We start from the raw sequence: 16,949 nt of genomic DNA on the forward strand, positions 1-16,949 counted from the left end.
TGTAGGAAAATACAAATAATGACAAATAATGAGAAATTAAGTCGTCATAGCAGCCGGTACATTTGAATACAATACAATACAATACAATACAATAAAATAAAAAATATTGAGGCAGAAAGAATGAAAAACAGAAACACAAGATAAATAGGTAGATAAGGTTCAGTGGCGGATGATGGTAATAGTACTGATGATATGATGGTAATGTTATTGTTAGACAGTATATAAAAAATAGTACAGTATATATAGTATATAATGTAACATAATATATATTTATATATGATAGTAATTATACCAATATAATTGCAGTATATAGTAATAATGGCAGCAACAGTATATATAATAATAATAGTAAATATAATAATAATAATAATAATAACATGTACACATGTATAAATATGTGTATATAGACTTATATATACAAAGAATATACAAAGAGTATGATATAATACATGATATATAGTACGGGTATAAATATAAGTATTTGACGATACAATAGATAATATAATATACTATGAGTGTAAGAATATGTAGACAGAGTGTGCAAAAGACAGTATTATTGTATAAAATGATATATAGTATCAATATGGTTTATATTAACGCATATCACATATGATGTGGAGTAAGTGTTATATATGAATGTGTTATATATGAATAATAGATCGAAAGTGTGAGAATTCAAAACCTATCTGACAAGTGGAAATAGAAGATGTTTCACATTGAGTCTGAATGACTCAGATATAGTCTTTACAGGTCAGGAAGTTTTCTTTAGGCCCAAACAAATAAAAAACAAATAAATGGAGCCAACCTTTTTCGTGTTAATGTCTAGTTCTCTTTCTATTAGGCACTGGTTCAGCATTTTAGTCCATATATACCGTATATATGGATTGATAGATGGATAGAGGAATAGGCAGACGGACGGATTGTCAGATAGGACCTCCACAAATAAACAAAATCCCATAGGGCTAAATTTGACAAATATGAAAAGCAAAAGTGATATGGGTGAAACCAAAGTAAACATGTTATAACACATTGTCAGAGGTAATTGCACATGGGATGGGACAGAGGGACAATGACGCAGATGACGTCTTTATGGGTCAAGAACCTCTTTTTTTTTTCATACACAAGTAGAAAAAATATCCTCGCAATAGCCAAGTAAGTGCTGGATCATTCACAGGAGCGGAGCTGCTATAAATAAAGCTTCAGTGCTGACTGGCTACGCGCAAAAGAGTCGGAAGAGGGCAGAGTGATAGTAGGAGGGCCCTCTCTCTCTCCCTCCCTCCCTCTCTCTCTCCTATGAACCTGAGCCATCTCACTCCAGCATTCATGCCGTTTCCACCAATAGGCCCAATGAGCTGACTGCGCACCACCCACTATCCGTGTGTGTGTGTAGTTTTTTTTCTCCTCCTCCGTTCCCCTTCTGTTTTTTTTCCGAGCAGAGCTGGATGTGTAGACCGTCACATGTTGTTCGCCCTCCTCCTCCTCCTCTTCCTCCTCCTCCTCAGTCCGGACACCGGGAGACATGTGTTATTTATCGCTCAGCTGTGCCACGGGACGAACGGACGCGCGAGCGGCTCTGGAAACTCCGCAGGATTAAAAACAAAAACAACCGGCTCGAGCGTTTCCCCGGCACCCCGAGGAACGAGCAGCGGCGGCTTTTGTGTCTGAGCGCCGAGGACGAGAGATGGCGAGTCCGCTTCACACCGGTGAGCAGCCGTCGGTGGCCGGCGGGGCGAGCAGCGACGTGAAGAAGAGCGGATACCTGAAGAAGCAGAAACACGGACACAAGCGCTTCTTCGTGCTGAGGGAGCCGAGCGACGGCTGCCCGGCGCGGCTGGAGTACTACGAGAGCGAGAAGAAATGGAGAAACAAATCGGCGGCGAAGAGAGTGATCCCCCTCGACTGCTGCCTCAACGTCAACAAGAGAGCCGACGCCAAACACAAATTCCTCATCGCTCTTTACACCAAGGACGAGTATTTCGCGGTGGCGGCGGAGAGCGAGCCGGAGCAGGAGAGCTGGTACCGGCTGCTCGCGGATTTAATGGCCGAGGGGAAAGTCAACGACGGCTCCACGTCCAACTCGGCGTCCTCGCTGGTTGGCTTCGACGAGGAGAGCTACGGCGTGATCACGCCGGTCGCCGCCGCCTACAAGGAGGTATGGCAAGTGGTTCTGAAATCCAAGGGCCTGGGGCAGAGCAGGAATCTGACCGGGGTGTACAGGCTGTGTCTCTCCAGCCGGACCATCGGCTTCGTCAAGCTCAACTCGGAGGTCGCCTCCGTCGTCTTGCAGCTGATGAACATCCGGCGGTGCGGCCACTCGGACAGCTTCTTCTTCATCGAGGTTGGACGCTCTGCAGCCACGGGTCCCGGGGAGCTGTGGATGCAGGCTGACGACTCCGTGGTGGCGCAAAACATCCACGAAACCATCCTGGAGGCGATGAAAGCCATGAAGGAGCTGTCGGAGTTCCGCCCGCGCAGCAAGAGCCAGTCGTCCGGTACGAACCCGATCTCCGTGCCCACAAGGAGGCACCTGAACAATCTCCCCCCCAGCCAGACCGGGCTCACCCGGCGGTCGCGCACTGACAGCATGGCCGCGACTTCCCCCGTGAGCAAGTTTTCCTCCTGTCGAATACGCACGGCCAGCGAGGGAGACGGCACCATGACACGCCCCATGTCAGTAACCGGGAGCCCGCTTAGCCCCGGGATCCACAGGACCCTCCTGAGCAGATCCCACACCATTACAACCCACCCGTTTAGGACATTTGAATCCTCTTCCCTGCAGCACAGTAAGTCCATGTCTATGCCCCTGTCCCATTCCCCCACTATGGGCGCCCCTAGCCTAGTGAGCCTGTCCTCCTGCCAAGACACCAGTGCTCCTCGCCCCTCCAGTTGCAGTGCCTCTTTCTCAGGCTCACCCAGTGATGCTGGTTTCATATCATGTGAGGAGTATGGCTCCAGCCCTGCAGATGTACGGGACCTTAAGCTGTCGCTCACCCTCCGTAGCAACACTCCCGAGTCTCTCAGAGCAGAGACCCCCCCCTCCCGGGATGGCAGTGAGCTAGGTGGCTACATGGTGATGGAGCGGCAACATCTGAATGGTTACCGTCGGTTACCAGAGCTGGACAAGGCTTATAGGAAGCGCACCTACTCCCTCACCACCCCCCGCCGACAGAGGGCCCCTCCACAAGTATCTTCAACCTCACTGGATGAGTACACTCTCATGAGGGCCACATACACCAGCGGTAACCAGTCTTCCCGCAGGTGTCACACTGCCTCTCCTAAAGGGACCTTTCCCGAGGATTACAGGGATGTCCAGATCGCATCGAACGGTGTTCAAGCTGACAGTGGTTATATGCCAATGACGCCAGGTGTGGCACCCCAGACACCGAGGTCCAAGAATGATCCCTACATGCCAATGAGCCCCATGTGTGTTTCTGCTCCAAAGCAGATCATCAACCCCCGTTCACACTCCTCCTCAGCAGGGCTGGCCCCGCACACAGACTCCCCCGGGAGTGTTTCTCTGGAGGACAGTGGTTATATGCGCATGTGGTGCGGAACCAAGATGTCAATGGAGAGTTCTGACGGAAAGCTCACAAATGGAGAGTACTTGAATATGTCTCCTGTTGACCCTCTTGTGTCTTTTACACCCCCGGACTACATCCTTAGTCCATCAGGAGGAGATCCCAACCCCCAACAGCTTCACAGACAGCCTTATTTTTACAGCTCTCTACCACGCTCACTTAAAGCTCCGTTGCAGCGCAATGGGTCCACAGACACAGACCAGTATGTTGTGATGAGCTTACAGAGACAGCGGATAGAAGAGGAGTCCAACTATTGTCCTATCTCACCAGGAGACCGTGTGGCCAACAGCTGTCCAGGGAAACCAGGCACGGTGTCCTCTGTTGTCTCGCCTCTCCGATTGGCTCGTGTAGATGGAGGCATGCAACACCGAAGCAGGGCGTGTCGACCTACCCGCCTGGCTCTGGAATCCCTCAGAACATTACCATGTATGAGTGAACACCCCCTTCCCTCAGAGCCTCGCAGCCCTGGAGAATACATCAACATAGACTTTAATAGTGCAAGCCATAACCCTCAGGCATCCACTGTGTCAGAGAGCTCCGAGACCTCAGTGAGTTTAATGTCAGGAAAGAGGGAAGCCCTACAACTTTCAGACTATACCAATGTTGAGGTCACTTCCCCAGGTCACCTTGGCTCACACAAAGCTACGGGTTCCCCCCCGCCAGGGTGCCTAAACCATACGCCTGAAGCCTTGACTTGTCCTCTAGTGAACAAACAGCAGGGCATGCAGGGTGGTGAGGAGGAAGAAAAGGAAAAAGGCATAGGGGGACAGGCAGAGGAGAGGGGGATGGTAGAGGAATATCCTCTCCAACAGCAGGTGAGTCTGGTGTGTCAGCCTCCATCAGTCAAGGATGACTACACTGAGATGACGTTCAGTCCTCTTGCCCCTCTCCCTGCTCTTTGCAGCACTGATGCTGCTCCCCTCCCTACCAGCCCTACTTCCTCTGTCCAGAGACTTAACCTTGGGAGCAGCATTGTGGACGGGGTGCCCCATGTCCCAGAGGACTCATTTCTCATAGGAGGTCCTTCATTATCTGTCCCGCTTGTGGATCCACACAGGGGGGCCAAAGTGATCAGGGCTGACCCTCAGGGTCGCCGGCGGCACAGTTCAGAGACCTTTTCCTCCACCACCACTGTCACACCTGTGTGCCCATCCTTTGCGCACGACACCAAACGTCACAGCTCAGCCTCTGTGGAGAATGTATCTCGGACTGTTCAAAGCTCTGAGGCGCCTGATGAGGACTGTGGCAACAACAGCCCCATGTGCAGAGAGATGTCAGCTGGTTATCAAAATGGACTTAACTACATTGCCTTAAACTTGATGGAGGGAAACTTTGGAGGATGCCGGTTAGGGGGCTGTGATGGACTCCTGAGCTTCAAGACCGCCTGTGGCTGCAAGGGAGGCATGACCTGTTTCAACACCAGCCCCTACGCAAGCATGGGATTCAAGGAGACTGCTACTGCTGTGAAAGGTGAGTGTTTTTCAAACATGTCACACTCACCCATTCACTGGGTTTTCATTCATGAAGGCAGTGATGTCAGGGCTTGAGTACACAAGAGATCCACCTCATGGGCCCGGTTTACTCTTCACTGATAGGCTACTAGAGGCTTTTCATTCCAAAGTTAAGAGTATGTTAAATGAGCGACTATATCCTAAAACAAAGGGCTGACATTTTTTAAACTGCATGTTTAAAACCGAGTGGATTTAATCCACTGACTGCCATCACACTGTTTCTTTTAGTTTTTTGTCTCTGCTTTTAAACGTATCAGAAACACCCCTGACAAATGATAACCTTAACTTTTATGTAATCGATTGTTGTCCTTTTCGTTTTCAGTAACAGTGATTACATACTGATAAATGTTGTGCATTATGAAAGCTGTTTTCAGTCTGTAAACACAGGCTACAGGAGCGTGGGGAGTGAAGTTGCTCTGCACACTGCTGTTGGGTGTAGGCTGTGTTGTTTAGATAGCATTAGTCATTTACTCGTCACACCCATGACACATGGACAAATATTGAAGCTCTGCAATGCTGAGGACTTTTTGCCTGGTTCTTGATCTGTGTGGAACTGCACAGAGATGTAAAGGAGGCAGGACTGGAAAAAGAATATGGTTCCTATACATAAATAAGAGCTTAGAATTAGAAAGTTTAATTGAATTGAAATAAATTTACTCTTTCAATTCAGAATAGAATTATTGAAATTGGATGTTGTTGTCCAACTAAAAATAATGAAATAAAAAACTTTGGCTATGACTTTTTGTCATGTCTTATTCTGTTTGGCTTGATGCTCCTTTTATCTTTGTGTGAATGGTCTGTCTCCCTCGAAGAGGGCTTTCAAAAATGCCACGTCAATATTTTAAAAAACATCTAATCTGAGTGAGTCAGTGTTGTGGTTGTGAGCTCCTTATGACTAGCTGTCTTTGTGGGAAAGAACGGTTGCCTTCAAAATATTATATTTCACCTCATTCATTTTCTGTAGCATCAGTGGATTTTCATGCACATCTAAGAGGAAGGGATTATTTACCAAGATAGATGACCTGACTTGGGCATGTCAGAAGTTGCTGTTGTTTGAAAAGAAAACACACTATGTCAGGATAATCGTGAGTCAGGAGTCTGTGTTCCTGATGGTGAAATTCAAGAGTTTAATTGCCGTTTGTGGTTTCACAACCGAGTTGTCTCGCTTTGTCTCTGTCTCTGTTGGCTCTCATGCTGCGAGCGCAGCCAGTGTGAGGCTTGGTGGAAGTCATCAGGTTCCCCAGAAAAACAAGTGAGTCAGTTGTTTATCAGTTGTCAGGTACTGGGTTTCAGGACTGGAATGCGGGCAGTGTGCAAAGGTTGCTGGGAGAGGTGAATGCTCACTTGTTTTTCTGACCTGGTGGGATGGAGTCAGAGGGGGGATGGGAGGATATTCTTTTTTTTCTCACTATGAGCAACTTCATAAACATGCAAATGAAACATTTTTACATAGCAGCAGATTTGAATAAGGGTAATATGTCACAATTCTTCTTTAAAATGTCGAAAGACTACCAGACCTGTTTTATATTTTGATTGACTTGTGTACTTATATTAACCCCTGGCTTTGCCCATCTCTGGTATAACTTCCAGGACAAACGAGGTATGACGAAGAAAAAACAACATCTAGATAGATAGACAGTCGGTTGTTTTTACATTCCACTGATGGTCTTGGTCACTCCTAATGCATCACAATTATTTATTGCCGTTGGCTGCGCAACTCATCCATGAACAATGATCCGGGCCTTAGTTGCATCAGGTAGATTTTCATCAGCATCTCCCATAATCCCCCACTGCTTCATGACATCATCAAAATATGTACACACACTTGTGAACCCTCACAGCTGCTTAGAGCCTCCCATGTATTGGGAAGTCATCAGTTTATTTCATCCTGGTCTCAGGACACCAGATATTGAATTTTGACCCTCAGTGGGTTGTGAAAGCGGAGGAGGAGCAAAGAGGGATCTGAAAGAACAATGGTGATGGATGGAGGGGTGGAAAGACTTGTTTTGTTTTTCATGTCCAACCAAATAGACAATCGGGCTTTTGGCTTCAGGGAGGTGGGGAGGGACAGAGTGAGGGAGGGACAGAGTGAGTGAGGGGGAAGAAAGAGGGAGTAAGAAAGAAAATACAAAGACATAGAGATCAGTATTGTTCCGGTAAGTGTTGATCTGTGCTGCTGTATATTTGTTATGCAACCTTTTCCAAACAGATGTCTTCGTATATATATATATATATATATATATATATATATATATATATATATATATATATATATTTATATTAATTATAGTGAACCTTTCCACTCCGATTAGACATGTGTCCAGGGCAGCAAGTCATTGATACTAACATCAAAATACAAAACATGCACACCCGTTTACTACAAGATGACAGGCTTAACCGCATTCTCTTGTTATCGCTGAGGGAGCCATAGTTCATATCCCCTGCACTGTATCATTCTGAAACTTGTAGATTAGGAAAACAAATCACTTGTCCTCATTTGGCCTTGCAGTGTGAGGGGGGGGGCTTCACAACTCGACAAACATGCAAATATGTAAGCAGGTCCTACCTGTCTCTTTACGGAGGTTTCTGTCACAGTGAGGAATGCTCCATACCATTAGTTTGTAGGTCGCACTGCCGTTGTTGTTTGGGTTTCGGCCCTGACATTACGAGCAGGGGAGAGGGGAGAGGGGAGGCAACAGGACCATAGGAGTTGGGGTTTTTTTAGCTTTCAGTGCACGCTTTCTGGCCCTGCCGCCAATGTCAGTTTCTTGACCTTTGAACCCGCACTGTGTGTGTTTGAGAGGCTCTTCGGGGAGAGAGAGAGACATTTCCCGGAAGCCCCACACCCCCGACTCAGCTATGGTAAAGAGTAAGTTTAGTGTATGTGTGCTATTTTTTACAACTTTTTACACGCTTGTGTTTGAACCTCTCCTTTTAGAGTACATTTGCGTTGACGCTTCTTTTCCTCGTCTACAAAAGCTTCTTTATCATCCTCATTTCATCTTCTTTTTCCACTTCTGTCCTCACTTATCTTATGTTTGGCTCTGGCTGAAAATGATCCTGCACGGGAGGGGGCAAGTGAGGGAAAACTGACTCACACTCTCCATTTTTGGGCTCAGACCGCACCCCCCCCCCCCCCCCCCCCCCCCCCCCCCCAAGCACCACTCAGACACTAACACACACACACTAACACAGACACACACATTATTTCCATTTAGTCTGTGAGTCTTCGTCTCCTGTCTCGTCTTCTCCTGTGTGCGTACACAACCATCAGCAGATGGTGGAGGGGTAGTGGGGTCAGGGGTTTTGCACCTGCCCTGCCAAGCAGTGCTCACTGGCCATACAGAGGAGAGTGACAATACGCTAATGACTGGCCACCATCTGCCACAACAACAACCAGGAGAAGGTGGGGGTGTGGCCAAGCAGTTTCAAGGAGCCTTGCACCAACCCCCCTTGTTTCTCCGCCTCCTCTCTCCAGGCATTGGTTTCTTTTTTTCAGAAATCATGTGATTCAGCCCCCACCTCCCAATAGACACAAACACACACAAACACACCCCTCTATGCACACAAACACACAGGCGCATTGGAGCTGTGTATCTGTTATTATCTGACCTCAGCAGATCGGTTCTTATTGGCTTTTGACACCAGAGGCCATAGAGGATTGTCTAACAGTGCATTAAACAATTAGCTAATCATATCTGATCAGAGCTACTAACAAGACTCACTCCTCTTGCTGCTTGGTTTATCTCACACCGCCAAGCAAGATAACAGCCATCTGCTGTGAACTATTGATATTGAGTCCTATTTGAAAAAATTTGACTAGCTTCCTGTCTGTAGTTTTTATGCTGTTTGTTGTTGTGTTTTTATTATTTAAAATTGATTCCTTTGGGCTTGTAGTTGGTAAGTCTGGGAAATAACATTCATTAAAAGTAAATCACAGATAAGGAAAAATCAATCGTGAACAATGATACTGATTGTTAACCTAGAAATGTCCTGTTAAGATGAGTTCATGAGCTAGTGGGAAAGTCGGAAATTTGAATATCAGTATCCATCTGCATTGTTTTTATATACAGCACTGCTCATAGTGAGATTGCGCACTGTAGAAACTGCTGTTTAATAGTTAATCACAATATATATATATATATATATATATATAATACTGAAAGAACCAGTTTCAGGAAGATTTAACTCTATAAACAATCGCACCACATGGCTGCTTGAATAAGGTACTGTGTAGGAACCTTTATTCTCTGTCCTAACCTGTCCCGTGCACGCCTCCCCTGCAGACGTGCACATGCAGCACTCCTGGCCGCTTGATTCATAACTCTTTGAGCAAAGTAGGGCGGGATGTTCCAGGGCCACATAAAAACAAAGTTAACCTAGCGTATCCTCAATTTAGCTTGGAGGTAAGAAGGATTACATTCACTTCAGGATTAGACATTGTTGATTAGCTTGTTTTTCCAGAGGTAGAGGAAGAGATAGAGCGTCTCTGTGTGTGACATGAGTGCGCATGTCACACAGTACTCACACACTTACACTGAGTAAGTTTGGCCTAGTGTAGTGGTGACAGGTGGATTTATTCATAAATGGAGCAGCTCAGCTTAAACTCTCCTGAAGTCTTTGCATGGGGCTTTATTATTGATTCTCCATACAGGGTTTTTAGAGTTACAGTTATGTAATTTTGTATGCATGTATTTAAATATTTACTTTTAGAACCGTAATCAGGAGCTCCTTCCGACAAGGAGGTAATTCTTAAAGTAATTTCTATCACAAAAAAACATCTATAGTTCCAGATGGTCAGCTAGGAAAGTAGGCTCATTTATCTCTCTTATATAACTGAATATATTTGCATATTGGATAGAATAAACAACACATTTGAATATAGCAACTTGGACTGTGGGAAACTTTGTTTTTGTCATTTTATCGACCAAATGATACATGAAAATATTTGGAAGATTCATGAATAATGAAAATGACTGTTTTTTATTTTATGACCAGACTAGTAGTGTTTTTTTTAAATAAGACATGATTTAAAAACACAGATGTTTTGTAATATGTAACAATGAGTCAGCAGGAGGACAGTGTTACTGGTAGTGGTTGTTGTTGTTTTGTTGGCCGGACAGGGATGTTTGAGGTCAGAGGTCAGGAGTCAGTCTGTTTGTTTGGTGGAGCGCTGCTGTAGATCAGGGAGGAGCGAGCAGGGCAGGAATGTAAACAGCATTTTTGAGCCTGCTCATCTCTGCCTATCTGTCATAGGAAAACCAGCTCTCAACATCAGCCTTGTTGTTCGCATGAAGCTCCATTTCCAGCGTCTGTATGATAAAAACAAAATCAAAGTTACTCCTTCCTGTTGTGCCGATGCTTTATACAAATACGGTTGGACAAGTTCACCTACAACCCATTAACTTAGCTCTGCCACAGCGTGAAACTACTCAAGCAGGCGATGTATCAACAGACACAGGCACTTGTTTACACTGACTCCGAAGCACTAGAGAGGAGGCTGCTAATGCATGTGTGTGTCCTAGCCGTGAATGGAGCACGGCTAAATTTAGCATGTGGGAACTAAATAAATAATGAACAGCGCCTGTGTGTGTGTGTGTGTGTGTGTGTGTGTGTGTGTGTGTGTGTGTGTGTGTGTGTGTGTGTGTGTGTGTGTGTGTGTGTGTGTGTGTGTGTGTGTGTGTGTGTGTGTGTGTGTGTGTGTGTGTGTGTGTGTGTGTGTGTGTGTGTGTGTGTGTGTGTGTGTGTGTGTGTGTGTGTGTGTGTGTGTGCGCGTAAGAGAGAGACTGTGTGAGTGTCAGTCAGGGGGGCACAGACATGGCTTGGCAGGGGTAGAGGGAAATGCATATGTGCTCACAAAAAGAGGAGGGGCAGGAGCCATTGGGTTCATTCCCCCCAGCAGACTTCTGTCCCCCGGTCTCTCAGTAACACCCCCCAATCCCCCACCCCCCCAAAAAAATCTGCCCGCCCACCCACACTTTTCTCCGCTCAGCATGTGTTTCAGTAGCAGCGTGTGTGTGTGTGTGTGTGTGTGTGTGGGGCGAGTCCCTGCATGTCACATTGCCCGCGTGCACCATTGTTCATAGGCTGATCGTAATGTTTCACAGTGTCAACGTTCGCGTCTCCACCTGGTTGCTAATCGGAGCTGTTCGTGATTCAGCGTTCCTTCCCGGTAGATCTCAGTCATTCCCACCCGAGTGTCGGCAGACTAGCCCGGCCCCTCCAGAAAAAGAAAAAAAAAAACACACATGCACACACATTCAGATTGTTGCGGACCGCCGGTCCCATGACCTCACCGCATTCCCGTTCTTCTCTGTCAGGTTGATTCCGTTACTGTGGTTTTTCCAGCATTTCCCACACCATCGTTTCCATTTGTTTCGGTCCCTGACACCTATGGCTGTGAGGGGACACAGCCCACCAACCCCAGGTGTCCTCAGGAGTGAAATCAATTATTACCTCTGCCATGGAGGTTATGTTTTCAACCTTGTCTGTTTGTCTGTGAGTTTGAAAATGTTTGCACTTGGTGGAAGGATGCACATGTGACGCTTCATTGGCTTTAAGGGAACTGTTGGTCCTTGGCAGAGGTTTGCGCTCTACTCACTGCTGTTCAAGTTTTAGATTCTAAACGGTCTCTCTTTACGTCACTAGGTCTGTATTTTTGCATTCCTGAGCATCTTTAGAAATGCTTCAGCCTCTGTGATGTGAGGCGTTTTCTAAGGTTTCGGTCGTCAATGAAGCCTGCGTCGATAAAGCGTAGAGCTTTGACTTCAACATCTGATTTTCATTTAAAGCGAAAATGTATAGGGCAGGGGGAGAGAGAGAGAGAGAGAGAGAGAGAACAGACATGCGTGTGTGTTTACGGTGGGAGTAGCTGAGGGGGGGGGGGGGGGGACACTGAGGACTGAAAGAAAGGTTTGTTTTAGAGAATAACGATCACATCCAGCTTTGTGAAAACAGCTCTTGTTCACGGCTGGGGAAGAGGGAGAGGAGACGGCGAGCGAGGGAAGAAATGCAGCCGGGAGAAGGGCTCTGTGTGTTTGAGTGTGTGTGTGGGTGTGTGTGTGTGTGTGTGTGTCAGACAAGACTTCCGCTCCCATTCGATAGCTCTGCATGCAGATGAAACCTCACAAACAAGTACACAGGGGAAAGGGTCAGGGCAGTTTTCCGCTATAGGAGAAAAGCTCTCGAGTTTATAGTAGGTGAAAATACACAGCTTTAGTGTGTGGGAATAAATCTTTGTTTATTTGCTCCAGTGGATATGCAATCAGGTTTACTATCGTGTTGGTGTGTGGGAGTGTTGTCACTGTCTCTTCTGCTGTACTTTGTGGCGGCCCTGTGTCAGCTGCACAGTGCTAAATGCCACTCGGTTTTTCCGCTATCGTGAAAGCACCTGCCACCTCAGTGTCTACCAGCTGAGGAACACACATACACACACGTAGACACACATCTAACACACACACACCGGCAGGCCCCAAGAGCACTGCTTCCTTACTTGGTAACAGAGTGGGGGCATCCGTTTGACCTCTTCCTTCATTCTAATGCTTTGACCTATGTAATGAAACATATATATATATATACTATTCTATACACACACTTAAATTCAGTTTCTGACGGTAGTATCGATTGGGGAAATGCCATTACATGCAGGTTTGTGTCTGTAGTCACATGAAAAGAAACTCACTCGTGTTTTTTTCCTCCTTCTTTCAGAATGAAGGTCGATGGATCCCCCTCCCCCCACCTGCCTCCCTGTCCTGTGAATGTCGGATTTGGCTGCAGCCGAGTGACGAGGTCATCCCAGCGACAGTTGGACCATGCGCTGCAGCTGATGAACTTTGACCTCTTCGCTGCCTTCAAGGTTCACAGGGACTGCCATCACCATGGAAACATGGACACTTGACCCTTGCCCCAAATCTTCCCTCCGCTTCTCTTGGCACCGAAACATTCAGGCGCCATCGCTGCTGTAGTATTAGATTACTTTTAAAGAGAAAATGACAAGAGCTTAAATGGACTACTAACTCTAACCATAGATAGGTAACTATTTATCTATTTATCTCTGTACGTAGGCCTGCAAAATGATTCTGCAGTCAAATGTTTGTTATTTGTTGTTGTGAAAGTGTGACCATTCTCACACTTTCAACTGGCTTCCCTTTGGCTTCAGCCAATCGTCGCCAGAAAATCTCACCTGAAAACCTGTGAACCAAACCTGGAGAGCACCTGGGCACACACACAAAGAACCTTACATGCATACAGAGCACATGTATTTATCTATTTATCTATCATGTCTGTATGCTGTAAATGAAATGAGTGTGTCAATTTTTATACAGATTGTACTGCAAAGAGGTGGCATTTATGAACATATTTAAAATCAGATTTAACATTTGCTTAAAAAAACTAAAAAACCCTACCTCAGCAAAAACCAGGTTGGTACCAATTCTCACAGTAGAAATATATATCAAATATTTATTTTTTGGAGGTGAATGTTTTTTAGAAATCACCAATCCAAAGCCTTACTCTTACCATCAGCCCTTGTATGATGGACCTTTTTTTAGTTTGGACCTATAAAACACGCAGTATATCAAAGATTTACTTCTTAGAGACTGAATGTGCATCAGAGCAGAGTGAGAGAGAGATGGCCTCTCCGAGAGCTCCTTCTCTCCCCACACACATCTATGACAATATAATGTATAAAAAAAAATCCATAGTAATATATTTATCAATATGCCTGAGATGGAGGATTTATACACACTAAAAGAATACATACAGTGGAACTCTTGATACTGCATTGCATTACATGTGTACGCAAGTGTCCGAGCGATGCAACACCGACCAGGTCCGCCTGGTCCTGAGCACCGGATCTGTGGCCTGTCTGAGCCCGATGCCCTGTCCACACAAATACGGATATTTTGCAAAACAAACTTTACCCTCTACGTTTGGGCCACTCGCCAACACGAAATGACGTTAAGTCAATAAAACGATTTTTTTTTACAAACGTCTTCCAAAGTGCATGTTTGTGTGTATTGGTGTGTGCATGTAAAACGTTTGATGACATCACAGCTTACCTGGCGCAAACCCATTTTGTTTTGTTTAATGAGCATGCACCAGAAACGGCAACATCAATGGCAGCAATGCAGCAAAATTTAGCATCACTGCGTCGGCATTCACAGGGTTTTCTCTTGCGAGACGGATCGTGAATGTAGACTATATCGCCACCTACTGGCCCGGCATGCTTGTGTGAGCATTTGAACATTTTGCGTTCAAGTCTGGGCGGTCATCCGGATGGAGATTTTTTTTGTTCTTTTGTTTAAATGGAGGGAAACATTTCTGTTAAAAAAAAATATCTGCAGTCGTGTAGACGAGGGCCAAGTCTCAGCATCTTTATAGACTTTACCAACTCACTGTTCACTTGTGATATCCTGCACAGCCTGCAGGAAGTATATGACCTGTCAAGACAAGGGATGGGCACACGAATGTTTGAAGTTATTTGTACGGAGCAACTGGACAGCCCAGTATTGTACATTTTCTCACCTGATGCCTCGCTGTGGGCGTCTTGTCACACCACACCAGACAACACTGAGCAATGTGGCGGACGCCGGACGCAGTCGGTCCAACGAGCCGCTCCATAGCTCGAATTCACGGCCTCCACTGCATGGTCTTGCACTTACAAACTTTCAAGATTGTAACACAAGACACGTTGAATGTAGTACACGCTGTGTTCCAAGTTTGGGAACACACGACCCTAACAAAACACCACAGCATCTGCGACAACAGTAGTGAAACATGCAGAGGTAGAGAATGGAGACTGTACCACAGACACAAGCCGAATGAAAAGAGACAAACCAGGGGAAGTATCTTGTTATTTATCTGAATTCACTGGTACCTAACCTTTGCTTCTATACTGTAAATAACACAATGTTACAGAGAATTACATCCAAGCAAACTCTGCAAGACTTTGAGAGATGTTAACTTAAATAACTTATGTTGTTTGTATTGTATATAGTATGTTTTTGATTGAAATTTCTGATACAATAAAAGCACTAATTAAGTTATATGCTAAATAGTATGGTTTGGCTTTGATTTTCTCTTTTTTTTTAAACTGTCATGGGATAATCTTGTGAAACGGATGCCACTATGAGGACATTTTCTAATGCTGTAATTCTGATAACAAAACGATTTTAAGAGAAATCATTAATACTTGACATAATTAATTCTCGCTACCACGGTACAACACAAATGGCATATATGCAATATTTACACTTTTAAAAATTAGTTTACAAAGATGTACCAAATGTATAAATACTGTTAATAATGTTTGTTAAAACCTTAAATCGGACTTTTGCTGTTTGTACATATTTTTTTCTTCAAATTTGAAATGGAAACTTTGTTTGTTTTTTGAGCAGTGTTTTTTGCATTTGGATAATATTTCAAGTTTTTATTCAGCATCTAAAGTTACAATATGGGCCCCGGCTTATCCTGCTGTGTCTTTCATTGTAAATATTTCATATCTTGCATATTGTGACGCTACTAAGAGATGATAATTTAAACAGTTCATTGCTTTAGTATGTATTGATTCTTTATAGACACATGCAATAAATAATGCTGTTATTTAAGAGAGCCATTCGCCTCTGTTTTCTTTCTCCTCCTCGCCGTCACAACACAAACAAGCAGGAGCTTCTCATCTCTCATTTGAATGGATGCTCAGTGGAGCAGCTGCTCTGGTTCAGATTCCTCCCTTTCATTAGGTATCCTCCAATTAGGAATAAAAAAAGGGAGGAGAGGACATATCTTGAATCTTCCATTTCTTTTATTGTATGATAGACCTTCATCCCATTAAGCAGGCATGAATCAAGGATTGGGTGTAGGCCTAAACTAGCGTTGCCTCCAGCATTAACATTGTTATTGTTTTTCTCTGCCTGCCTCCCAGGCCCCACCCCCAGCCAATAGTAATTAGACCGGCGTGTTGAAACAGCCCGTCGAACTGGGAGGGAATAAATAACACTGTGATAGGATTATGATTTTGCACCCTTAGCCATATGCTGTCAGATTATTCGTTCTCACAGCCCTGCTAATTAAAATGGTAATTAATGCTGAGAGATAGGTCTAATTGTCCTGCTATGGGTGGTGGTGTGTGTTTGGGATGGGAGGAGGGGTCGTGTGTGTGCGTGTGTGTGTATGTGTGAGTCTGTGTGTGTCTGTGCTGGTCGAGGGACACGACATGCTTGTACTTAAACCTTAGCAGCGGCATGTGAGCGGTAAAGTGGTGGAGAACAGCTGGAAAGAAGAAAAATGTGCAGAGAAATGTGCAGGTTAGACTGACTGAGGAAGGGCAGGGGGGGTGGGGGGGGCAGCCTGGAGGCAGAGCTCTTCCATTAGGCAGATTTGTCCCTGCAGCATATGTGGGAGCTAGGAGGCTAATGAGAGAGCAAAGTGTGACAGTGTCTGCAAACCAAATCTCATCCATCACTGCTCCGCTCATCGCTCCTGTTCAGCCTCTGACACGTCTCGCTCCTAAAGTTTAATTAAAGACGAGACTCAGAGACTCAGAGAGGGGACAGAGTGTCAGCGGCAGAACACGGAGTCTGGATTTGTCTGATATTATATATTATATAATGCTCTTGGTAGCTGGGAGGAAAACCGAGACACAAAACTGTCAAAACAAAGAAACCTGAGCACACAACCACCCGAAGACCTCGTTCAGACCCGGAATTCACATCCGCCCTGAGTGGTCAGCACATGTTTGAACGAACCACGAGTGGTCTGATCTTAGGACGCAGCGTGGACAGATGTGTCGCGTTCAGACTTGTGCCTTAACGCTGACCTATTGTGACAGTGAACCACTCAAAACAACCCCCTGCAAATCACT

At 45.3% G+C, this 16,949-nt stretch overlaps 1 protein-coding gene across 1 annotated transcript; it reads left to right on the top strand.

The window, feature by feature from the left end:
- The first annotated feature begins 1,225 nt into the window (after positions 1 to 1,225).
- On the top strand, positions 1,226 to 15,700 carry irs2b (insulin receptor substrate 2b). The gene is made up of 2 exons (XM_053439706.1): positions 1,226 to 5,048; positions 12,797 to 15,700. Exons 1-2 carry the CDS (start codon positions 1,682 to 1,684, stop codon positions 12,799 to 12,801), a joined length of 3,372 nt encoding a protein of 1,123 aa, XP_053295681.1. The 5' UTR covers positions 1,226 to 1,681; the 3' UTR covers positions 12,802 to 15,700.
- Positions 15,701 to 16,949: the final 1,249 nt, after the last annotated feature.

The sequence above is a fragment of the Pleuronectes platessa genome, chromosome 14, assembly GCF_947347685.1.
Source record: "Pleuronectes platessa chromosome 14, fPlePla1.1, whole genome shotgun sequence".
Lineage (NCBI taxonomy): Eukaryota > Metazoa > Chordata > Actinopteri > Pleuronectiformes > Pleuronectidae > Pleuronectes > Pleuronectes platessa.

Bases quoted from the DNA above. Each gene is read 5' to 3' on its own strand.
- irs2b (XM_053439706.1), top strand. From the start codon at position 1,682: ATGGCGAGTCCGCTTCACACCGGTGAGCAGCCGTCGGTGGCCGGCGGG.